Source organism: Ranitomeya variabilis, chromosome 1, assembly GCF_051348905.1.
Source record: "Ranitomeya variabilis isolate aRanVar5 chromosome 1, aRanVar5.hap1, whole genome shotgun sequence".
In the NCBI taxonomy this organism is placed as follows: Eukaryota; Metazoa; Chordata; class Amphibia; order Anura; family Dendrobatidae; genus Ranitomeya; species Ranitomeya variabilis.
The window spans coordinates 680,442,917-680,469,632 of NC_135232.1; the positions used below are offsets into that span (position 1 = coordinate 680,442,917).

At 42.7% G+C, this 26,716-nt stretch overlaps 2 protein-coding genes across 3 annotated transcripts in view; both read left to right on the plus strand.

Moving 5' to 3' along the window:
- Positions 1–26,716, plus strand: part of LRRC9 (leucine rich repeat containing 9) — a 327,268-nt gene that overhangs the window by 16,024 nt on the left and 284,528 nt on the right. For both annotated transcript variants that reach the window (XM_077265244.1, XM_077265252.1), the window contains exons 2-3: positions 12,884–12,973; positions 26,194–26,412. In XM_077265244.1, coding sequence (XP_077121359.1) covers positions 12,926–12,973; positions 26,194–26,412 — 267 coding nt within the window. In that variant the 5' untranslated portion in view covers positions 12,884–12,925. The remainder of the gene's footprint in view (positions 1–12,883; positions 12,974–26,193; positions 26,413–26,716) is intronic.
- On the plus strand, positions 15,701–18,378 carry LOC143793995 (uncharacterized). The gene is made up of 5 exons (XM_077280907.1): positions 15,701–15,742; positions 15,820–15,894; positions 16,055–16,250; positions 16,387–16,546; positions 17,339–18,378. The coding sequence occupies exons 1-5, from the start codon at positions 15,701–15,703 to the stop codon at positions 18,342–18,344; spliced, it is 1,479 nt and encodes a 492-aa protein (XP_077137022.1). The 3' UTR covers positions 18,345–18,378.

Here is a 26,716-nt window from a genome sequence, read left to right on the forward strand (position 1 = left end):
AGCCTCTGTGACGCCGCAGAAAGCAAGCCAATCACTGTCATGCCCTTCTCTAAGATGGTGGGGACCGAGACCTATGTCATCACGCTGCCCACACTCTGCGTCCTCCTTCATTGGCTGAAAAATGGCGCTGAAAGCGTCATATGAAACGCGACTTTGGCGCGCAGATCGCCGACCTCATGGCCAATCCCACACTAGGGTCGGGTTTCATGAAACCCGACTTTGCCGAAAGTCGGCGATTTTTGAATTTGTCCGATCCATTTCGCTCAACCCTAGTGGCCGGTCTTCCCCTTTTTTCCCCTTTTTCTGTCCATTGACTGCATATTCTGTGGATATTGCATAAAGTGTAATCACTTGTATCTGAAAGCGCCAGACCGGCCAATGAGACACAGATGTTTAAGGCAGTGTATAGGGCACCAAAACTGGATGCACCCACAAACCTGGACCCAACATCACAGACCCTGTAGTAAGATTATCCTCATCATCGACAAAGGCACTTAATCTTTGATATCAGCTACCCTTATCCCTAACCTTTGGCTTCAAGATCTCATACTGTCAACGTCTTCATGTCCAGCAGGCAAAATTACATCGTTTTTGCTAACAGTCGAGAGGCTCCTGCAATAAGGAATGACCTTACAGACTCCATAAGAGTCAGCTGATGTCCAGACTCCGGAGCCTTGCCGAACCTGCCTGAAACTTTCTTTTTCATCCATGGAAGTGAGGATCGGGGCACGGAATGGACGTATTGCTCTAAGGCTATGTGCACACGTCAGGATTCCTTGCAGAAATTTCCTGAACAAAACCGGACATTTTCTGCAAGAAATCCGCATGTGGTTTTTTTTGCGTTTTTTTTCCGGAGGTTCCCAATGCAATAATATTAATAATCCGCAAAATTAATGAACATGCTGTGTTTTTTACCTCGATGCATATGCAAAAAAGTTGTGGAATGCATTATAAATGATGGGATGCATATGTATGCGTTTTTTAAAGGGACTCTGTCACCTGAATTTGGAGGGAACAATTTTCAGCCATAGGGGCGTGGTTTCGGGTGTTTGATTCACCCTTTCCTTACCCGCTGGCTGCATGCTGGCTGCAATATTGGATTGAAGTTCATTCTCTGTCCTCCATAGTATACGCCTGCGTAAGGCAAGATTGCCTTCTGCATGCATGTACTACGGAGGACAGAGAATGAACTTCAATCCAATACTGCAGCCAGCATGCAGCCAGCGGGTAAGGAAAGGGTGAATCAAACACCCGAAAACCCCGCCCCTATGGCTGAAAATTGTTCCCTCCAAATTCAGGTGACAGTCCCTTTAAGCGTTTTTATAGCGAAAAAACTCGAAAAATCCTGAACATGTGCACACAGCCTAAGGGTGCGTGTCTTATGAAATAGTCATGGTTACTGACAAATTGCTGGCAACTCACAAATATATGATCCTCCTGAATGCTTCCCTTAGAAAAGTAGAAAAGGATGAATTACATTGATGGCAAATTGCAGCTGCCAGGAGACCGACCACTACTGTTGGGTACGTGGACCCCGCATATCTATAATCTGGTTTCCGCCCCCATCACTCAACTGAGACAGCCCTGACCAAAATCACTAATGACCTACTTACAGCCAAAGCTAACGGACAATACTCTGTACTCCTCTTTCTAGACCTGTCCTCTGCTTTTGACACAGTTGACTACTGCCTCCTACTACAGATCCTCTCCTCTTTTGGCATCAAAGACCTCGCCCTATCCTGGATTTCCTCATACCTTTCCAACCGCACATTCAGCGTCTCCCACTCCCACACTAACTCCTCATCCCACCCTCTCTCTGTTGGAGTCCCCCAAGGCTCTGTTCTACGACCCCTACTCTTCTCAATCTATACACTTGGCCTGGGACAACTCATAAAGTCTCATGGATTCCAGTACTACCTTTATGCTGATGACTCTCAGATCTACCTTTCTGGCCCAGACGTCACCTCCCTGCTGTGCAGAATCCCGGAGTGTCTATCAGCCATATCCTCCTTCTTCTCCTCGCTTCCTCAAACTCTATGTGGACAATTCTGAACTCCTCATCTTTCCTCCATCTCATAGATCTTCCTTACCTGACCTATCTATCGCAATTAACGACATCACGCTTTCCCCCCGTACCGGAAGTCCTCCGGCTCAGAGTAACCCTTGACTCTGCCCTGTCCTTCAAACCGCACATCCAAGCACCTTTCCACCTCCTGTCGCCTCCAGCTCAAAAATATCTCTAGAATCCGTCCTTTCCTCAACCGTCAATCTACTAAAATGCTTGTGCATGCCCTCATCATCTCCTGCCTTAACTACTGCAACATCCTTTTCTGTGGCCTCCCTGCTAACACTCTTGCATCTCTCCAGTCCATCCTTAACTCTGCTGCCCGACTAATTCATCTCTCCTCCGCTTCCCCTCTCTGCAAATCTCTTCACTGGCTCCCATTCCCTCTGCATATCCAGTTCAAATTACTAATACTGACCTACAAAGCCATCCATAACCTGTCTCCTCCATATATCTCTGAACTAATCTCCCGATATCTTCCCTCACGTAATCTCCGGTCCTCCCAAGACCTCCTTCTCTCCTCCACACTTATTCGCTCCTCACCCAACCGCGTCCAAGACTTCTCCCGAATATCCCCCATCCTCTGGAATTCTTTGCCCCAACACGTCTGACTATCATCCACATTCGGATCCTTCAGACGGAACCTGAAAACCCAGCTCTTCAGGAAAGCCTACAGCCTGCACTGACCCCGCTGCCTCCTCACCACTACCGAAGCTACCGCCTCACCAACACCGGAGCTCCTGCAACCCTCAACCTACTGTCTCCTTCCCCACCATCCTGTAGAATGTAAGCCCGCAAAGGCAGGGTCCTTTCCCCTCTGTATTAGGCCGGCGTCACACTAGGCGTATGAAAATACGGTCTGTTTTTTACGGCCGTAATACGCAGTAATTGTCCCAAAACACTGTTCTGTATTCAATGCGAGGATGCGATTTTTACGCACAAATTTATCCGTATGGCTTCCGTACGGCGTTTTTTTCTCACAGGCTTGCGAAATGGACATATCATGGATCCATCGGCTCAAATATTCTAAAAAAACATATATACAGTATATATATATATATATATATATATATATATATATATATATATATATATATATATATATAGTAGAAAAAAATGGAACAGCACACTTTGTTACTTATCTTCGGGTGCAGAGCCCAGACAACCCGTCCTCGGTTGTTTCCAATTCATAGATTTCACAAAAACAGGCAGCACTCCATTGTCTTAAGGTAAATATGCAGGTGTTTTATTGTGCCCACATCTTCATGCAACGTTTCGGCTCTAACTGAGCCTTTCTCAAGCAGTGCACAAACCTCATTACAGCGTATATATAGGGATAAATCCCCATCATCCCCCAACCCCAGCCAATTAGTGAATCCCATTAATTTGTAAGTAATTACATTTCATTTACATGTGCATTGGTGCCAGCGGTGTACTATTAAAAATACATATAACAACTCGTTCGTACAATTACCTTAGGAGAGACATATCCCTCATGGAGGAAGCAGCGTGTGTAATCGGCGTCCTCAAAGCGCTACTGCGCATGTCAGAGCCTCACTTTGTACATATTAACCACATGTTCGATAGGGAGCCAATAGGAGTCCTTGTGACTACGTGACGTCACGCGCATGCGCAGTAGCGCTCAGACTCTCCATCTTGGATAAGGAATAGAGCGGCTTCATTAGCCCACTGCGCCTGCGCAAAAGCGCTAATAATTACGATCTCACTAGGAATCATACCATGGCCTCTAAAGTGTTGCTTAAGATACAATATAGTAAAAAATGTAGACATTTTATAAATAACAGCAACATATTGGAAAGCCGTCATAAATTAAATACAGAGTTCTTTCATAAGATCCTCTCTATGTATGAAAATTTGCAGAGCATTCCATATTTATTAACCAACATAGTATTATTAAAAATATAGGAAATTCCATACTCATTAAAAGGTACATGGTATTATCAGTAAACCACCTAAATATTCACAGGAGCAACCCCGCTCTTTGTATGCCATATGGACTCATATATACTGTGCCTAGTCCTGCTATGAATTACCAAGGGGTGTCTTGATTCAGACCCCCGCCTGGCACTCATACAGTGTCTCAAGGGTGCTCCTCACCCCTCCGGACAAGGAGCCTCCACATATGACTTCTGTATTACAGGAGCACACTGGTCCTGGCTAATATGAACGGAATGTGGTTTCATCACTGAAATTAACCAAATTACATATTGCAACTACCCCTTTATGGCCATAGCATCAATAACTGAAAAATTATAAAAGACAAACAGGGCAATTTTGATAATTTATTATTTGGCCTCCCACCATCCACGTGCATGTTACAAAATATACTCAAAAAAATATATATACTCAAAAGTTATACGAATATATGATATAGATATGTGTATTTTTTAGACAAATTATTCCTCCAGGATGTATGTCTCTCCAATCAGGATCTTCCACTACATTAAACAGCAACAGTACCTGGACAAAACATATACAGAATAAAATTAGGAACATACTCATAGAAACAAAGTATTCCCAAAATACAATAAATACCCAACCTTTGATTATACTATATCAATGTAGGAACGTTCCCTTATATAATAGCATGTAATTTAAAATCTACATTAAGACCCATTGGCCTAAGTGTGTTCAACTTATAGATCCACATCATTTCTCTTTTACGGAGAATCAGCTCCCTATCACCCCCCCTCCTACTGATTGGTACCCTATCAATTATTTTAAATTTTAGATCCTTTTCCGAATGATTACATTCCACAAAATGTTTAGGGACCGGGAGATCGGTCCTCTTTTTCCTAATGGAATATCGGTGCTGGTTCATTCGTACTTTGAACTCACACGTCGTTTCTCCGACGTACCACAACTTGCAGGGACACATCAAAAGATACACTACATAATCAGAGCTGCATGTCAAATAATGTTTAATATCGTATTTTTTCTTTGTTTTCGGATGTTCAAATGTGGCTCCCTTCACCATAAAGGTGCAGTTCACACAATTTAAACACGGGAAACAGCCAGTTTTTTCTACACCAGTAATGGATAATTGTCTGCTATTTTTTCTCGGGCCAATATCGGATTTAACCAAAAAATCTTTTATATTCTTATTACGTCTATAAGAATATAACGGCGGTAATTGCAGTTCCCTTATGCCAGGCAAGCATCTGCCAAGCATCCCCCAATGTTTACTAATCACTTTAGCCACTTCCCTGCTCTCCTCACCATATGTAGTGACAAATGGAACTCTTATTTGTTTTCTCTCGCGTTTGTTATTTGTCTTTTTATGGATAAGTTCCACCCTATTCTCCTTTAATACCTTATTTTTAGTTGTTTCCAATAGATACATAGGATAGCCCCTATCCAAAAATTTTTTAAACAGTACATCCACCACTATGTCTATATCCTCTTCTTCTTTAACAATCTGTCTGACCCTGAGTAATTGACTCAGAGGGATAGATTTCACCATAAACCGCGGGTGTTGACTGTCATAGAGTAACAGATTATTTCTATCCGTATTTTTTACGAACAATGTGGTACTAAGTTGCCCCTCTTTCAGACTAACGAGTACATCTAGGAACTGTATTTCCTTTCTGGACATTACAAGTGTAAACTTAATAGTGTTATCAATGGTGTTTAAATAATGAAAAAATTCTTCCAATTCGCCCTGAGTACCTGTCCAGAGGAGGAAGACATCATCTATGTATCTCCACCACACCAAAACATGTCGGAAGTGGTGGGACACATAGATGAGGTCCTCCTCCAGGACTTCCATGACCAAATTAGCGTATGCGGGGGCCATATTGGCCCCCATAGCCGTTCCTCGCTTTTGCGTGTAAAACGCGTCACCGAACATGAAATAATTTCGTTTAAGGATAATCTCCAACATTTTCAAAAGAAAGGTTCTGCCTTCAGGTGTGCACCTACTTAAATATAATTTATTTCCTATTGCTTTTAAACCTTGTTCATGGTCTATCGAAGTGTAAAGGGACACTACGTCGAAGGATGCTAAAATCACTTCTCCCTCTAACTGTAGTGTCTCCAATTTACTAAGAAAATCTGTCGTATCTCTAATGTACGATTTACATTCTCTGACCATCGGGTTAAATATTCTGTCCAAGAAGATACCCATTTTATTAAAGATTGACCCCACCCCCGAGACTATAGGACGTCCCGGGGGGTTGGTCAGGGTCTTATGTATCTTTGGTGTTATATATAGCACCGGGGTGCGTGGGTTCTCTTCTAGTAAAAAATCAAACAGATCCTGGTCAATCACACCTGAATCTAGTGCCTCCTTCAGACAAACCTTAATGTCTCTCATAATGGCAAATTTAGGGTCACCATCCATTTTTAGATATACATCTACATCCATCAGTTGTCTTAATATTTCAGCAATATACATTTCCTTGTCCATGACGACGACAGCTCCCCCTTTGTCTGCGGGTTTCACCACTATGTCGCCGTCATGGACAAGTTCCTGCAATGCCTCAAACTCCTCTTTACGGATGTTTGGATGTGAGTATTCTTTTATTGCCTTATTTTTCAATTGTTCGATGTCACCCCTTACCGCTCGTTCAAAGGCCTCAATTATAGCGGAACTTGTTGGTGGTATAAAATTACTCCCTTTTCTCAATTGCACACCATTCAAATCAAATTCACTTGTTTTAAGTCTCTTATTATTGTCTTTATCATTAAACCACTCTCTTAGTTTAATCTGTCTAAAAAACCGTTCCAGGTCTAGTTGTAATTCAAACCAGTCTATATGTGAACATGGGCTAAAACTTAGTCCTTTGCTTAACACAGAGATTTGCATATCTGTTAATACCTTCTTGGAGATGTTCACTATGAGGTCTGTTCCCTCCTTCTGAGATTCAGTGTCTTTTGGGGTTGAACTTTGTTCTTTTCTAATTTCTTTTTGCCTCCGATGCTGGCGCTTGCCTCCACGTCTTTTTCTTCCTCTGGGATGTTCACTAGATCCATAAGGAACATAATTGTTATTTGCATAACCTTTATTATTAAAATGCATTTCTTTTATGCCCAAAGAACCTCTTTTCTTCCATGATGCCTTGGTATTGTCCGTTTGCCAAGAATAAATACGGCCAGTCTCATAATCCCCAATATCCCGACTCCATTTTTTTCTTTTAGTTTCCTCCAATTCTCCACGAAATTTGCACATATCTTTCTCAATTTTATCCTTAAATGTTGTCCAATCATCTTTCTTCAATATCTCCTGCATTTTTTTCTCCATTTCCTCGATATTATGTTGTATTTTTTTAACCTCATCTTGCAGAAATTCTATATTTAATAACATAATGTCCATAGCATACTTGTTAGATATCTGTGCAAATCTACTGCAGAATGTTACATTTCTAGCAAACAGATTGGGGCGTATGCTTGATCTTAAGCCCCTAGGTATCTTGCGCTCCCTTAGGTAATGTCCCAGCGTGGTTAAATGTAGTTGTGAACTAATCAAGCGTTTTTTATCATTCAGGTACTTGTGTTTCATATCAATCTGTGAGGGTATTTTCAAGAAAGCTGCATCCCCCTCTATATTACTCAGAATGCGTTCCTCATCTTCCACAGTATAATTAAAGACCCCTGGGTCCATGGTAAATCCATCCATGTTCCCAAAAAATGGCTTAAGGATGTTAGAGAAAGTCAATAAATAAATAATATATGTGCAAAAATTTCCAGACAACAACATAGTAGAAAAAAATGGAACAGCACACTTTGTTACTTATCTTCGGGTGCAGAGCCCAGACAACCCGTCCTCGGTTGTTTCCAATTCATAGATTTCACAAAAACAGGCAGCACTCCATTGTCTTAAGGTAAATATGCAGGTGTTTATTGTGCCCACATCTTCATGCAACGTTTCGGCTCTAACTGAGCCTTTCTCAAGCAGTGCACAAACCTCATTACAGCGTATATATAGGGATAAATCCCCATCATCCCCCAACCCCAGCCAATTAGTGAATCCCATTAATTTGTAAGTAATTACATTTCATTTACATGTGCATTGGTGCCAGCGGTGTACTCCTATTGGCTCCCTATCGAACATGTGGTTAATATGTACAAAGTGAGGCTCTGACATGCGCAGTAGCGCTTTGAGGACGCCGATTACACACGCTGCTTCCTCCATGAGGGATATGTCTCTCCTAAGGTAATTGTACGAACGAGTTGTTATATGTATTTTTAATAGTACACCGCTGGCACCAATGCACATGTAAATGAAATGTAATTACTTACAAATTAATGGGATTCACTAATTGGCTGGGGTTGGGGGATGATGGGGATTTATCCCTATATATACGCTGTAATGAGGTTTGTGCACTGCTTGAGAAAGGCTCAGTTAGAGCCGAAACGTTGCATGAAGATGTGGGCACAATAAAACACCTGCATATTTACCTTAAGACAATGGAGTGCTGCCTGTTTTTGTGAAATATAAATATATATATATATATATATATACATACACATAATCCCAAGGTTGCTCTTATATACACTCGTGAGGCCACTTCTAGAATTTTTAGAAGGTAGAGTCAGTTCAAAGGCGCCAACTAGATTATTACAAGGAGTGGAAGGTCTGTACTATGATTGATAGACTGAAAAAGTTGGGTTTGTTTATCTTAGAAAACAGAAGTCTTGGAGGGGATCTTATAAATATGCATGTAGTCAATACAAAGAACTGGAACATGACTTAATTTTTCTAAATATATAAGTGTCAGTGAGCTATATATATATATATATATATATATATATATATTTATTTAATTCAGCGCTAGATAGCAGAAAAGCCATATGAACTCGAGCCTGGGAACTTTTCAGAATATTTTCCCAGGCTCGAGTTCATATGAGTTCATCCACCAGGGGGCGCATCACCGCGACTCGAGGTAACTACAGTACATTCCCCTGCATTCCATTCATTCACCAAGTTTTACAGGCGGGAGCACAGCTGCATTAGCAGAGCTCCTGGGTGTAAAATGATTTAACCCCTTCAGGTGGATTTACAGTGTGGGACAAGACTGAATGACGGAAGGTATGGAATATTGTTGTTTGTTTTGTTTAACTTTATTTCAGGTGACAACGGTCTTCAGGTGGATTAAGAGTATAATAAAATATTAAAACACCCTGTGTGTTTATTTCATTAAAATACTTTTTAATAATGTGTGTGTGTGTGTGTTTTATTAACTATTTCATACTATTGGATTAATAATGGATAGGTGTCATAATTGATGCCTCTCCATTATTAACCTGGCTTAATGTCACCTTACAATAGTAAGGTGACATTAACCCTTCATTACCCCATATCCCACCGCTACACGGGAGTGGGAAGAGAGAGGCTAAGTGCCATAATAGGTGCATCTTACAGATGTGCCTTTTCTGGGGTGGCTGGGGGCAGATGTTTTTAGCCGGGGGGGGGGGGGGCAATAACCATGGTCCCTCTCTAGGCTATTTATATCTGCCCTCTATCACTGGCTTTCCCACTGTGGCGGAGAAAATTGCGCGGGAGCCCACGCCAATTTTTTCCGGGATTTAACCCTTTAATTTAATAGAGACCCCAAATTTTACACAGAGATACTTGTTACATTAGTAAAGAGGAATATGTAATAAAAGAAGGGATATGTGATGGTTTACTGTATGTAAACCATGTCTCATATCTCGTCGGGTTTGTGAAGGTGAGAGGAAAAGCTGGCAATTGAATTATCGGCTTTTCTGCTATCTAGCGCTGAATTAAATATAAATATATATATATGTGTCTCACTGACATATATATATATATATATATATATATATATATATATATACCTATTCTATGTGTACGCATTTATTCTACCTATTCTATACTGTCAGTGTGATTTTACTGTACACCGCACTGAATTACCGGCTTTTCTATAGAACACCGGTGCGTATTTCTCGCAAGTCACACGCATGGTCCGTGTGTAATCCGTAATTTTCTCGCCCCCATAGACTTTCATTGGCGGATTTTTTGCGCAATACGCTGACAAACGCAGCATGCTGCGATTTTCTACGCCCGTAACATGCCGTATATTATGGGTGCGTAATATACGGCAGATAGGAGCTGCCCCATAGAGAATCATTGGGCCGTGTGCAATGCGTATTTTCTGGGCGTATTTTCTGCGTTCATACGTCCATAAAACTCGCTAGTGTGACGCCGGCCTCGGTCTGTAATTGTTAGTTTGCTTACTGTAAGTGATATCTGTAATTTGTATGTAACCCCTTCTCATGTACAGCATTGGAACCAATGGTGCTATATAAATAAATAGTAATAATAATAATATGTCGGGACAACAACCTCAAGAGGCTTCTTCCAACATTAACAATGACTTGTTCTCTAGTATACGTAAAATACATTTTTGTAGAATTTTTTTTTTTAGTCTATGGATGACTGGCATCCACAAAAGAGGAGAGGACTTCATTATTTTTCCCATTCCTGCTGAATGTAGTTGTTTGGTAATTTAGGCCATTTTGTGGCCTTTCTGAGCAAGACTGCTCTAGTTTCAGTCCACTTTGTGCTTATTTTTGGTGCAGTTATGTAGCCACCTTGTGTCCATCTGCCTGTACTGCGGCTCTGCTGTCTGCAGGGATCTTGTCATATGAAAAGTAACTTCACTTGATTCCCAGAATGCCAACATCAGACCTGACACTCGCTTTCCTGTTAGGGTATGTTTCCACGTTCAGGAAACGCTGCGTTTTTGACGCTGCGTTTTTCTGCAGCGTCAAAAACGCAGCGTCCAGATGTTACAGCATAGTGGATGGGATTTTATGAAATCCAGACTCCACTATGCGTTAAAAAACGCATGCGTTTTTGCCGCGAAAACGCATGCGCGGTGCGTTTTTTCGAAACGCAGCATGTTGCTACTATGAGCAAAATACGCAGGAACACCGCAGGTGACCTGCCAGTGACCTCAGGTGCAGTTTTGGTCAGGATTTTACCTGCATAAAATCCTGACCAAAGCCTGAAGCAAAACTGAACGTGGAAACATACCCTAAGGCCGGAGACACACTGGTGCGAGAGACGGCCGAGTCTCGCTGGTTAAAAGCAAGCTGTGGCACCTGCATTCCGGAGCTGAGCGTGCAGCTCCATGTATTGCTATGGAGCCGCACGCTCCGCTCCGGAGTGCAGGTGCCACAGCTTGCTTTTAACCAGCGAGACTCGGCCGTCTCTCGCACCAGTGTGTCTCCGGCCTTACTCTTCCACTGACCATGTGCACAATTACAGGTGCATTATTAGCAGCGGAGGTCCACCCTGAAGTGCAGCAATGGCTAGTAATGCAGACTATGTGGTGCTTTTATATTCTGCGATTTGTCCCCTCTGCACAGTATATGTAATGTGCTCCATATAGTATCCGTACCGGGCAGCGATCACATTGTATGAAGTGTAATTGCCTGTCACATTACAGCATGCCCTCACTATAAATCCTGCACTGACAGCGGGGGCTGTGTTACCGTCACAGGACATGACGTTAAAGGAGCCCACAGCTCACATCATGCACTAGTCTGTTGGGATGTATGGACCAGACTGGAGCATGCAAATAGGCAGATCCTGTACCCATCCGCTATGTAGCTGAGCAGACGGAGATACGTAACTTACTGGGCCTATGACATAAAGTCGTGCTTACAGGAACAGGATTTTCACATACTAACTCTGTTGCACTCGACTTGCTCCCCCACACCCCTCCAAATCCTCAGGCTGATAAAAGAGAACAAAAAAAACCCGTAAATCTACATAAGGGCCTCTTTCATAAATATATATATATATATATATATATATATATATATATATATATATATATATATATATTTAGCAGTTTTCATTTTGATTTTATGCTGTTTGTTTTTTTATTTTGGTGCATTATCTACATGAATGTTGGGGTGTTTTCAAATCCTATAATGAAAAGTATGGGAGCGATTAACAAGAAAAACACAATGGCCCCGATTTATGAAGACTGGTATTTTGTACTCTGGTGTTAATGAAGGAAGCGTTAGAGTAAGTTCGTTAAGAGCCATGCACCTCTTTAATAATTTAGTGCATCTTTCTACAGTCATGTGCCGCTAGATATGTACAAAGGGCGAGGGCTGGCTGTGTTTTTGTCATAATGTATCCCAGTTTTAGGGCTCATTCAGAAGTCTGTGCAAATCGGTCCGAGATTGGACACAAAGCATGGACTGTGGCCACAGGTCTCCCGACTGGGGCGTGACAGCTGTGTGTATTTCTAGGAGGCTGTCACGATCGGGTCTGGAGACCCGCGGTCAGTCCTTCCATTAGCAGTCCATGCTCAGACTGATTTGAACAGATGTCTGAATGAGCCCTTATGATTTTGTCAGGCTCACTAGACCTCGCCTCCGTCCCACCCTTGCTCAGTGCACTTTAAAAAAAAGTTGGATTGGCATAAAAGCCATCAAAAATCACAAAAACTTTGCAATATTTCAATCACTTTTATGCCAGGTTTGAGGCAAAAAAATGCTTAACCAAACGGCCCCTTATACCTAGAACCCTCTGCGCTGTACGAGAACATGTCTCAAGCCCTAACACTTTGGAGGAATTTCTTAAAAAGTTTTTGACAGTTTTCTGGTGTTTGAAAAACAAATCACATAATTTGGTGCATATTTGCTAAAGTTTGCGACTGTTTACTACAATTCATCGTTATGGGAATACCGACTACAGCTGAGGGCAAAATTGCCTAAATTGTTTTTTGTGTGTGTTTCTACAAGGCAGTGACATAACATCAGTATTATTCCAGTAAATAATTTTTTTATATATATATATTTTTTTTATTTCAGCACAGAGATTTGAAATGCTACTGAAGCACTGATTATCTGAAAATGGTTTCCATTGATGCCCTGAATTCAGAAGAAATAATTAAAGAATTGGTAAGTGTTTACCCCGTGACGCTAATGTCATCACTATGTGCAGTGCAGATTACACGGAGCCTAAGGCTCACTCACACTACCGATTTCCACATACGAGTGCTAGCCATGTTTTTCACGGATATCCGATTTTGATCCGAGTGACGGATCAAAATCTGCAATGCAAGTCTATGGATCAGTGAAGAAAAATCAGACCTCACTTGGATGACATCCGAGTGCAGTCTGATTTTCACTGGCTGTCATAATAGTGAAGGTGGAGAAACTTATTTGTTTTTAATTTCTTCACCTACAAGAAAAACGGATGACACACGGAATACACTGATCAGAATAATTGATCAGGTTTTCTCGTACATGTAAAAATTGGACGTGTGACTAAGCCCTATGGTTGAATTGCCACAATGAGCATTTGGTGCTGCTATTTTTTTATGCTACTTTGATTTCTGCGCCAGTTAGCTAATTTAGGCTCCTTTTTTTTACATTTGTTTTTTTTTTGCTGTGGTTTTTGTCCCTTTTAGGTAAGTAGTGTTTTTTTTTTATCTGGAGATTTTCTGCATCTCAGTCAAGTCTATTGGGAAAATCCGCTAATGAAATGAATATTTATCGTGAGATAAATTGACATGGTGTGTATTAAAAAAAAACAAAAGCACACTTTAGGTCAATTTCCGCAGCATTAAAGAACAGCATAGTGGGTATGAGATTTACACGAATCTCATCCAATTTTCTAGAACTGTGATATGCTGTGTGTTTAAAATAATGCATGAAAATAAAGAGCAGAAAAAAATGCACCAAATACTCCTCATGGGAATTAAGCCTTATATGTATTTTTTTGTGCTAGAGAAGGGGGGTCTGCTTGTTTTTTGTGTATTGTGAGCAGAGTTTTAGTCTTCTAGATGTTTTCACCTAATTCAATAATTGTGACTTTTTTAAAAGTTACATAACTTTTTGTGCAAATGATTCCCACTCCCAATCCCCGGAGTCATTTTATAAATGTCTGAAATTTGGGCATAAATTTTCTAGCATAATAGCGCGACATGCACCTTTCAGTGCTGAAAAAAAAAGGTAAAAATGTATGTACGGTAAGTAAACTCAGTGAAATATACGCACCAAATACTCATCAAGGGAATTAGCCTAAAATAGAGTATAAAGTAGGTGCAAATTAAAAAGGGACGAAAAACACCAAAAGCTAGACAAAAAAGGTGCAAATGCAGTAATGGCTCAGACCTTATATCTTGTCCCTCAAAAAAACAGATTTGATATTGCTATAATTTTATCAACCTATAAAATATTAGTATTATGTTATGCTGTAAAACAACTCCCTCCAAAAAAATTTAGAGAATTGCTGTTTTTGTTTTTCTTTTCTTCCTTAATAAACCTCATGCAGTATGTTAGGCTACGTTCACATTTGCGTCTTGCAACGCAGCGTCGTCGACGCATAACGACGCATGCATCATGCGCCCCTATCTTTAACATTGGGGGCGCATGTACATGCGTTGTCATGCGTTTTTGCACAACGCACGACGCATATGTCGTTTGGCCGCACCTGGCGGGGCGCGGCCGACGCTACATGTTGCATTTTTGTAGCGTCGTAAAAACGCGTGCGTCGCCCTTGCGTCGCCCGTGCGTCGTAATTGCGTTATAATCCCCATTGAAACCTATTGACAACGCAAGAGACGCAAGTGTGTGCGTCGTACGTGCGTTGTGCGACGCATGCGTCGTTAATTAAAAAGTGTCTAGACTATGTCTAGACAGTGAAAAAACATCCCCCATACATTTTTGCATTGTTTGTCACTTTGGCTACAGCATACCAGACAGACCAGACCTACCTACCAGAGCTCTGCTTCAAGAGATGTAAGTATAGAATGATTCTGCGCATTGTAATGTTTTTTATTGTATTGCAAGTTGTGTATGTAGTTCTGCACTGTAGTGTATATGGACATTGGTGTATTATTCTGGTTGTGATGTATATTTCTGGCGTTATATGATGGCGTTCATTGTCTCCGGCCTTGTTGATTTTATTGTAAAGTATGGTGGTGTATCCAGGATTGACTTTTAGTTTCCAATTTTGGTGTGGTGTTTTTTTATTCTGGTTGTGATGTATATTTCTGGCGCTATATGATGGCGTTTCATTGTCTCCGGCCTTGTTGATTTTATTGTAAAGTATGGTGGTCTATCCAGGATGACATTTATTTATTTTTTGGGGTTTTTTTTTTTTTTCTTTGCTGTTTGGGTTGTTCTGTGCATGCGGTTGTTCCATTTTTTTTTTTAATATAAATATGTTCTTATCAGGTTCTGAAGAATTTTAGGGCTTCATATGTCGCCATACTCTTTTTTGGTCTTTTTTTCTATTGTAACGTATGGCGGTATGGTTTGCCTTTTCTTGGGCCTTTTTGGAAATCAATGTTGTAAATTGTGGCATAAAAAAAATCTGTGTCTTTTTGGATTAGTATACAGGCTCTGTTGTTTATTTGTTTTGTTATCTTTCCTGGGACTGGTATTATGCTTTTGCTATACTCTGGCATTGTGTAGTCTCTGCCATTGTTTTTTCTTTTAATGTATGGCGGTGTTGTTTGTTCAGCGCTTGGTCAGTTGGTATTGTACTGTGAGTGCACTGTTCGTTGTGGTTGTAATGTTAATGTATGGATTTTGGGATTTTGGATATTTTACAATATGTGCCTCTGTGTTGTGCATAGTAAATATTTTTATTTTTTTTCATTTTAGAATTTAATAGCAATGGCGAGTGACTCGAGCCACACGACACCGCAGGGGAGTCCGGTGAGTACATGATCTTCTGTTGCTTATTATTCTGTGTCATTTCTAGTGTCACTCAATTTTTTACAACTATTTTCCAGGCTTCTTCAAGTGAGGAGGAACCCAGCCAGCAGGAGCAGCGACCTGAGGGCCAAGCTGTGGTGGCAAGACGGCGAGTAAGTATTTTTAAAAACAACGTAGTCCCCCTTTTTTTTTTTTTATAATTTTGTTTTCCTTTTTTTTTTTTTTTTTTTTTGGAGGGGGTTGGGGGGGAAGAAGGGAGGGAGACCAATTTGTTTTTATATTGCAAACATTTATGTTTTCCTGTAATTCTAGGTTTCACAACGGGACCAAGAAGAGAGCATTGATGTGGATGTCATGGTTGCATCAATCCAGGAGCGAGCCCCGTTGTGGGACCCCCGTGACCCCCGGCACGCGGACCAGGTGGTTTTGAAACGGATGTGGACTGAGGTAGCCAAATCGCTGTGGGATGGCTTTGACAGCGCTTCACCCAGTGACCAAACTAAATTTGGTAAGTATTGCCAAAATGCCGCTCTGAACTATCAGGATACACAACCGTCTGTGATGTGTTCTACTTTTGTATCATCACACACAGTTGTGTTATCAATAAAATTTTCTCTCCAACTAATTGTTTGCCTTTTCCACAGTCAAAAAATTGAAGACCAGATGGCGCTCCATGAAGGACCGTTTCAATCGGGGTCTGAAAAAGGAGGGAGCGGCTCGTAGTGGTGCTGCAGCGGCAAGGTCAATACCTTACAAATATAACAGGATTCTGCAGTTCCTGAGACCTGCCCTTAGCCGCCGACAGTAAGTATTATTCCCACACATTATTCCCACACATCGTGTACTCTCCAACATGCATATTCACATAGTATATTCCCCAGCCAAGTAGTTTGTTGGCCATCCATTTACGTTGGCCAATGACGTAGTATACAGCACACAGACACATAGTATATTGGGCAGCCACTAGTAAAATTTCATTGTGGCGTAGTATATTGCACATCCAGGGTTATCACAGTTTCCTATAACGTTAAAATAATTGACACGGGAGACCATGTAGTTCACGGCAGGTTTTGTACCCAGGGTTGGTCTGATCGCAGGACCTGTGATGACGTCTCGGTCACATGTCCGTGACGTCATGACAGTTACAACGATAAGCATAAACCATGCCGGCCGTTACAAACGGCAAACATGGTTGAGTATAGCTTGTAAATTTTTAAACCCCCAAAATTTCCAATTTTTAATATTGATGCCTCATCGGCAGTGTCAATACTAAAATTTGGGTTACATCTTAACGGCGGCAACGGTTACCGCTGGTAAGATTTTATCCATGACAGAGGGGAGTATGCGGGCGACAGGCATTCAATGCGGGGAGTAAGGAGGACTGTGGCCGGCGCTGATTGGTCGTGTCAGCCCTGACATGCAGCTAGCCCTAAAAAAAATTTGGAAACCGTTAGGACTGACAGACGGTACTGACCCTTTACAATTATCTAAAAGTTAACAGTTTGTGATGCAATGTTAACTTTTTATTACACACAGGAGGTGGAGAATGTGAAATGTTATATTTTGTATACTAATGTTTTCCTTATGTTTCCACAGAACACACAGCAGCACCCTCGAGCCTGTTCGTGCCTCTGGAGCGGTCCTTCGTGAATCGCCATCTGGACCGTCACAGCCATCCCACAGCGACAGTAGGCTTGCACCACCATCCGGAGAACCGGCAGCCGGTCCATCAGATGTTCCCCTGCCCGAGGCCACTGGCGCTCCTTCCTTTGGGTTATCCCGACAGCGTCAGCGGGCCTCGGACAGGCCGCTACTGCCCGAATTTTTACATTTAAGCACGGTATTCCAGAATTGTTTCAAGGCGCTGGGCGATAGAATGGACACTGCTCTGTCCAATATCGACCGGCGCCTTGAAAATATGGAATCCGAGCTCTCGAGGCCGGCCAAACATTTCTTTAGTGCCATTGCGAAGGGCATGGTGGAACATCTTACGCCGGAACTCCAGATTTCGGTGATGCAGGCCTGCAACAATGCGTACGTTACTGCTCTGCAGCAGGCTCGGGTCATGCAGTCAGCGACTACAATGCCCGTAGTCCCCTCGCTGGCTAGCATGACTCCGACTCCTGCTGCAGAGCAGCCACACCAAACTCCGCGTGCCGAGGGCCACCGCCGCCGACGCCGCCGACACCATCGAAGAGAGCCGCAAAGTCCTGCTCCTGCAAGGCCTTCAAGGACCCACAGACGGCAGGAGGAACAACACCCAGAGGGAGAGAGGAGAAAACGGGCCAGAACCTCACCCGCTACGCCGGCTCTGGCTGCTCCGATACCTGCACCAAGCTCTCGGCAGGGGTCTAACCGGAGCAGGAGTAGCCAGAGCCAGCCCAGAGAGCCAAGGACACTGGTTGTGCCTCTTCCCTCCCCTCCTGCGTTGGCATTCTCGCCACCGTCGACCACAGGGTGGTCAGACGTTGGCATACCATCCAGCATCCTTCAATACGGTGGTTCCTCCTCCTCCTCCTCCTCCTCCTCCTCCTCCACCTCCACCCACTCCCAAACTGGGGGTTATCAGTCTCCGTTTATAGCGGACATTCCCACCCCTTGAACCTTTCCCCATTTTTCGTTTTCTGTCACCCCTAATAAATTGTTTTATTTGGTTAACCATATTTGATTTCTTGTTCTAAAATAAACTCACCAACAACAATAAATGCACCAACTCACACCGTGCGCCGTACACAAATTTTGTGTTTGCAACAACTCATATCTGCAATGTATGACAGATTTTTATGCTTTTTTTTTTTTTTTGCCCTGTCGCTCATTGTACTATGAGTTATTACACACACAAATAGGTTAAAAAAATATATAAATTTTCAAATCCTACTGTACTGGTACCGTCACACATAACGATTTTGTTAACAATATCGTTGATAGTTAACGAAATCTTAATGCGTGACAGCGACCTACGATCATGCCCCTGCTGGGATATAGTTGGTTGATGCGAATTATCAGGACCTTTTTTTGGTCGCTGATCGCCCGCTGTCATCGCTGGATCGGAGTGTGTGACACCGATTCAGCGATGTCTTAACTGGTAACCAGGGTAAATATCGGGTTACTAAGCGAAGGGCCGCTTAGTTACCCGATGTTTACCCTGGTTACCATTGGAAAGGTAAAACATATAAACAGTATATACTTATATTCCGTTGTCTGCCACATCCCTGGCCGTCATCTTCCCGCAATGAGTGACAGTGATTTACGGCTGTAAAGTTAAAGCAGAGCACAGCGCTGACGTCAACGCTGTGCTGTGCTTTTGGCCCGGCAAAGTGCGGGAAGCTAACGGCGATGGACGTGGCAGACACGGTAATCTAAGTATATACTGTTTATATTTTTAAAATGTACAATCCTAACTAGGGTAAACATAGGCTTAAGCGGCCATGCGTAACCCAATGGTTACCCTGGTTACACGGTACTTCGGCATTGTTGGTCGCAGGAGAGCTGTCTGTGTGACAGCTCCAGCGACCACACAACGACTTACCAACTATCACGGCCAGGTCGTATCGCTGGTTGTGATAGTTGGTTAATCGTTTCTGTAACGGTACCTTAAGGCTAATGGTCATGAGAGTTTGTAGCAATGTTCACGTGGCCAAGCGTAGACACTATTTGACTCAGGTCGTATTCCACCATCCTGAGTTCAATAGTGTTACGCAGCGAACATGATCGTGTCCCTCCTTGTCAAGCAAAACACTTGCAGACTAGTAGCATATGTCCCCCGGCTTCATGGAGTGCGGATATGATCTGCAGCCACATGTTCAGAGGCTGTGTGACAGGCAGAACACATACACATCCAAGGCATGTGTAGTGCCTGCCACACAGCCGCAGCACAGCGGCAGAAAACCTGCTTCAGCCATCACGCTCCATGATGCCAGGTTCCATATGCAAATAGTCTGCAAGAATTGCTTAACAAGGTGGGAGCCAATCATGTTTGCTTTCAAAACTATGGGACACACGGCTATGTGAACAATTGGTTTGTTTTGTCAGTCAATTTGGGAACCGGTGCTCACATTACTACATTTTATGGTACACACATTTGGTTCTAGAACATTAATTGTTGTTTTTTTATTGCCAACAACATTTATAGGGGAGAATTATTTTTAAAACGTAAAGACACAATAAAAAAATTTATTTAAAAACAAAAAGTGTAAAAACACGATACATTTCTACATTTAAAGAACAGTACATTTGGCTGAAATGTCATGGACTCAACAGTGTTTTATTATTTTTAAATTAGATTATATTTTTATTAATCACTATAATTTTACTTACAGTTCCAGCAGGATAAAGTACAGTATATACATTACACCATTTGATCTTGCCATGACACACGGCCAACATCAGAAACAAAATATGCTGCAAATTGATCCCTCATCTGAGCAATTTCCAAAGTTGTCCTCAGAGGATGATCTTGGAAATCGTGCAATGTGTTTGGTATGGGTTCATCTAGTTCCACGTTGACTCTCTCTTTGGTAATAACATAATTGTGGAGAACCACACAAGCCTTCACAACCTGATCAACTGTCTCAATTTTCAGATTTATAGCGGATCCTAAAATCCGCCATTTGGAGACAAGGATTCCAAACACGCACTCCACAGTTCTTCTGGCCCTGGACAGTCTATAATTAAAAATCCTTTTTGTGTGGTCCAAGCTCGACTGGAGTACGGTTTCAGAAGGTTGGCAGACATTTGAAATGCCTCATCACCAACAACCACAAATGGCATTGCCGGGCCTTGGGTGTTGGGAAGAGGTCTTGGCTGGGGGAAATTGAAATTGTTCTCATACAATCTTCGGCCCATATCAGACTCCTTAAAGGTCCGGGAATCATTGGCACGGCCAAATGCTCCAATATCCACGGCGAGAAACCTGCAGTCCGCACCTGCAATGGCCATGAGGACGGTTGAAAAGTATTTTTTGTAGTTAAAAAACAGCGAACCACTTCGTGCAGGCTTTAAAATCCGAATGTGCTTCCCATCAACTGCTCCAATACAATTAGGGAAGGAACACACTTGGTTAAATTTTTGGGCATTGGCCTCCCATAACTCCACTGTTGGGATTGGTAAAAATTCCTCACGGAGATTGTCCTACAATGCGCGGCATGTGTCGGCAATAATACCCGAAAGTGTTGAGACTCCAATCTGAAACTGGAAATGAAGAGATCTCAAGGTCTCTCCGGTAGCCAGGAAACTGCCAAGAAGAAAAATAAATAAATTTAATAAAAGTATGTACATTGTTATTAAATAAAATTACATTTACATCCCTCACACACCAAAAACCAAAAAAAGATTAATGAAAAAAAGGCAACAACATTAAGGGTATGTGTCCACGTTCAGGATTGCATCAGGATTTGGTCAGGATTTTACATCAGTATTTGTAAGCCAAAACCAGGAGTGGAACAATTAGAGGAAAAGTATAATAGAAACATATGCACCACTTCTGCATTTATCATCCACTCCTGGTTTTGGCTTACAAATACTGATGAAAAATCCTGACCAAATCCTGATGCAATCCTGAACGTGGACACATACCCTCAGGGTATGTTTCCACGGTCAGGAAACGCAGCTTGTTTGACGCTGCGCAGAGCTGCAGCGTCAAACAAGCAGCGTCCAGATGTTCCAGCATAGTGGAGGGGATTTTATGAAATCCCGTCTCCACTATGCGTGGAAACCCGCACGCGGCGGCCCTGCGACTCCGGACATGCTGCGCGTCTTTTCAGATCGCAGCATGTCCGTATACCTTGCGGGGGACGCAGCGTCCCCGCAAGGCATATCACAGGGCGTTATGGGAGAGAGCGATCATCCCGGATGTGAAGAGTTAACACATCCGGCATGATCGTGTCCCAGAAAGGGGGCGCGGCTTAGCGCCGAGCCATCCTGACGGTGGAAACATACCCTTAAAGTCCTTCAAATAGCTGCATTACGTACCGGAGAGTCACCAGCAGACGTTCCTCGGCGGAAATTGATCTCCGGAGCTGCGTGTCCTGCCTGGAAATGGATCCTTCCACACGACGCAGCAGATAGCGGAAGCTGTCTTGAGACATCCTGGTATACTCGAAGTATTTCTCCAGGTTCTCATTCAGCTCTCCAAACAAACAATGGTAGGCTCCACGGCTCTCTCGGACTTCCACTATTGGGTGTAGCCAAAAACGCCGATGAATCCTTCTCCGTTGTTTTTCTCTTTTCCTTTGTTCATGACAAGCGATAGCGTAAGCATTAGCCATGGCTAAATCCAGCTCCATATTGCGGTAAATGCTCTCCATGGGACGCTCCATCTTGAAACAAGCAAAATGGGAGGAATTCATGGATGCCGGGGTATATATACTAAAATTCCATTATACCCACCCTCTTCTATCCATTGGTGTTCTTTATCTAGTACCAAAGTAAAAAAGAAAAAATGGTCAGCACTCACCATTCCCGATGCTTAAAAAGTCTTTATTAGAACATGGACACGGACAGGGAGAGCATGGTGTCCAGGGATGACAGCTGTTTCGCGCTACATGCGCTTCCACAGATCCCAGATGGTGGCGGTGATTTGAATAGGACTCTTCTGAGAAAGGAGGCGATGTGGATTATACGTACAAATGCACAGGGACCGCTGGGACTTAACGAGAAGATCGACATGTCGGTCTTCTTGTGAGATTCCTTTCATTCTGCCGCTATTGTATTCACTGATTATCCAGTCTTATGTATTGTTTTTATTATGCACTTTGTTTGCTATGGTTTAATATGTGTTAAGTGTTTCACAATTAGTTCAATGGGAGGTGTCAGATGTGGTGTCAGAGGGAGGGGGGGAGGGGTTTTGGTAGCTATATCATTTGCCTCACTCCCCCCCTCTGACATCGGGATCTGTGGAAGCGCATGTAGCGCGAAACAGCTGTCATCCCTGGACACCATGCTCTCCCTGTCCGTGTCCATGTTCTAATAAAGACTTTTTAAGCATCGGGAATGGTGAGTGCTGACCATTTTTTCTTTTTTACTTTGGTCATATGTATATCTTTTGGTTGAAGCACCCCATAAGCCCATGCATTGAGTAGTGGGAATAGGAGCTGGTACAGCGCATCGTGGCACGCCGTTAGGTGATCGCAAAAAGCAGCAGTGCGAGTATTTATTCTTTTCATTGTTCTTTATCTAGTGTCTAGACACTAAAAATGACATCATTGTTTGACAACGCATGCGTCCTAAAACGCTGCGTTTTTTTGAAAAACGCACTGAAACGCACAAAAAACGCAGCGTTTTATGACGCATGCGTTAAACGCATGCGTCGAAATCAATGCGTTTTCTGATGCGTTTCTATGCGTCATGCGTTGCGTCGACGACGCTGCGTCGCAAGACGCAAATGTGAACGTAGCCTTAGAGTACCCCGGAATAATGCAAAAAGAAAAATACTGTGAGGCCTAGAAAAAAAATTGCCTTCATATGTCTGTGTAAACAGAAATGTTAAAAACGTACAACTATTGGAAGGTGCAGATGAAAAAAAAGAAAATAATTGCTTGGTCACCAAGGCCCCCAAATGGGCCAGCTGCTTAAGGGTTAAAATACAATGTTTTTGCCCGTTCCAGTTTAGTTAATTGGTGAGTGTTGAAAATGGCAATTACAGAGGTTACAGCTTTCAAGAAATGATTTCCTAATTGTCACTTTTCCGGCTCTTGGATGAAAGGTCACATCGCTCGATATGGACGCTGTCGTCTTCCCAGTAATTGGAGAATGCTGTGGTTTTTTTTTCTGTAAGCTTTATGCTCTGAAAGAAAAAATATACAAATAGGTCCATGCAATTGTTCAGTCAACCGCTATAACCCCGGATCTGCCCCTCACAAACATAGGGGACACATTGCTACTATAATACTGTGTGCAACAAATAATGGGATGGGGCCAGAAAAAAATGGAATATGTGTAGTAAAGTCAATAGACATTATATCAGCTGCCGAAACCAACCAGCCAAAATCTGATCTGATTTAGACCCATTTAAGACGACAGCCACATATTTGGGTGCTTATTACGAATACAACACCTGGACCCCATGCGATCTACTGAACCACACACAGATTACGAAGTGGTTCTGTTGTGATCTACGGTCAGCTGAGTGTGACCTTGTAGGGAACGGGTCAGGGCATAATACGGGTGACATAACATCGGCCAGAATGTAGGTTTGAGCAGGGTAGAGACTAATTCTTTGATTATTACATGTATAGTCGTGGCCAAAGGTTTTGAGATTTACAAAAATGTATTTATTTATTTATTTTTTTTTACAAAGTTTGCTTCTTCAGTGTTTTTAGATCTTTTAGTCGGTTTCTATGGTTCCTGACATACAATTATAGACCATTTTGTTAGTTTTTATATTTTTATTGACATATGTATCAAGACTCGATATTTACAGAGTTTATCCTTCTTGTTCAAGACTTGTGCCCCTCACCCTGCCTGATGGATATCCGCTTCTGGGCTGGAACCTGACTGATGACCGCCCATTCTTGTCTAATCAGTGCTTGAACTTTATAACAATTTCTGTGTTTTTGTTTGTCCTCCTGCTTTTTGAGGATTGACCACAGGTTCTCAGTGCGATTGACATCTGGGAAGTTTCCTAGCCATGCACCCAAAATTTCAATGTTTTGCCTCTAAATTATCACTTTTCCCTTGGGACATGGTCTCTGTCATGCTGGGAAAATACATTGTCCATCACCATATTGTTGCTGGATCGTTGGAAGAAGTTGCTCCTGTAGGATGTTTAGATCCCATTCTTTATTCATGGCAGTGCATATTTAGGACTGAGCCCACTCCATGGATGAAAAGCCCCCATATATAAGGGGTTTCGGGATGCTTTACTGTTGGCATGACACAAAGACTCATAGTAGAGCTCACCTTTTTCTTCTCCGGACATCATTCTTCCAGGTGTCCCCAAGAGTCTGCAGTTATTTTCTCTGATGGAGCCACCTTCAGAGGACTGGGGCAAAGTAATTTTCTCTGGCGAAGCCACCTTCACACTGTTTTTTACATCTGTAAGGATGATCAGAATAGGTGAGCACTACCATGAGTCCTACTATGCTAACAGTAAAGTATCCTGAGACTCCTCGCGTGGGGGCTTTTCATCCATGGATTGGGCTCAGTCACAAAGGAAAAGTGATAATTTAGAGACTCAGTGAAAGGGTGTCCTGTGTCGTATCAACAGTAAACCCCAAGCACCTATTGGACAAGAATGGGCGGCCATCAGTTAGGATTTGGCCCAGCAGCCGATATTCAGCTGCCAGGGCAAAGGGCAGAAGTCATGAACAATAAGGGTCAAAGCTGTAAATGTCTTTGCATAAACTTCATGTGTTTGTCACTAAACATTTGAAAACTTATAATTGTACTTCACTAATCATAAAAAACATCTAAAAACCAGGAAGAAGCAAACGTTGTGAGAACCCAAATTTCAGAACTTTTGGCGACATACTGTATACTGTACATAGTTGTTAAAGTAGCCCTTCTGACATGGATGTCGTCTCAGGATCCTCAGTGTACAACGTCCACTACAGAGCAAGGACCCCCACTCCGCTAACAACATGGTCACTACATTTATTAAATGGAATCTGTCACCCCAAAATTCGTATGAGTTGGGCCACCGGCATCAGGTGCTTATCTACAGCATTCTGTAAACCTGAAAGGTAAGAAAAACAGGTTATATTATACTCACCCATGGGCGGTCCCGCTGCGGTCCGGGTCCTCCCATCTTCATACGATGACGTCCTCTTGTGTTCCTGCTGTGGCTCCGGTGCAGGCGTACTTTATCTGCCCTGTTGAGGGAAGAGCAAAGTACTGCAGTGCGCAGGCACCAGGAAAGGTCATAGAGGCCCAGCGCCTGCGCACTGCAGTACTTTGCTCTGCCCTCAACAGGGAATGCAAAGTACGCCGGAGCCGCAGCAGGAAGACAAGAAGAGGACGTCATCCTATGAAGATAGGAGGCGCCGGACACCGACCGCGACGCCCATTGGACCGGACCGCAGCGGGACCGCCCCTGGGTGAGTATAATCTAACCTCTTTTTCTCATCTTTCAGGTTACATCGGGGGCTTATCTACAGCATTCCAGAATGCATTACAGAATTCTGTAGATAAGCCCCTGATGCCGGTGGCCCTAGCTAATATACAATTTTTGGGGTGACAGGTTCCCTTTTAAGTGCCTGAGTGACTCCAAAAAGGACTTTCTTTTTCAACAAAATCCGTTTGAAATCCGGAAACCATTATAAATGTAACCAAGCTCATTCTGTGTCTTTCATAAATCTACTAACCAAGTTACTAAACCAGGAAGATCGGCTGATCACCGGTGAATCAATAGTATATTTCTGCCTGTTAATTGGTCACATACAATCTACAAGCCTAATGATCTAACATAGGAAATGTACCTGACCTGTTACTAATCGCCGTCTTTTAATTTCTAGTGTATGTGCAATGGGGTAAATTATGACAGGATCAGACAAGATGGACGAGGAATGAAAACTCTTGAAATGTTTTTTTCTGGCTACCCCAAAATGCTGGGGCTCTCTTACTTTCCAAATCTCACCAACTTGACCATAGTCGGACAGAGCATAGAAGGTATCTGTGGCCTGGAGTCTTGTCCGCTACTTGCAGAACTGTGGATTACAGAGTGCCAGTTAACAGTAAGTCTGGCCGCATCTTTTGGCCTTTTCGTCAGTCCCCTGAGACCTGTTATAGTCTACTGTCTTTCTTGTGCTCATAAGTGATCGGACTGTTTTGATTAAAGGGGTATCCACAGGATAGGGGTATGACTGCTGAGACTTCCACCTATCTACAGGGACCTGTGTCCGCTATTCCAATGGGGCAGCAGTTACATGTGTGCGCTGCCGAGACGATTATTACTTGCCGTGCACTATAATTGACTATTTTGGTCAATCCCATAGCGGTAGAGCACATACACGACTGCTGCTTCTTTTAGACGAGCAC

Coding starts and splice junctions, on each gene's coding strand:
- LOC143793995 (XM_077280907.1), top strand. CDS start 15,701: ATGGCGAGTGACTCGAGCCACACGACACCGCAGGGGAGTCCG. Junction 15,895..16,054: donor CTGTGGTGGCAAGACGGCGA/GTAAGTATTTTT, acceptor CTGTAATTCTAG/GTTTCACAACGGGACCAAGA. Junction 16,547..17,338: donor CCTGCCCTTAGCCGCCGACA/GTAAGTATTATT, acceptor ATGTTTCCACAG/AACACACAGCAGCACCCTCG.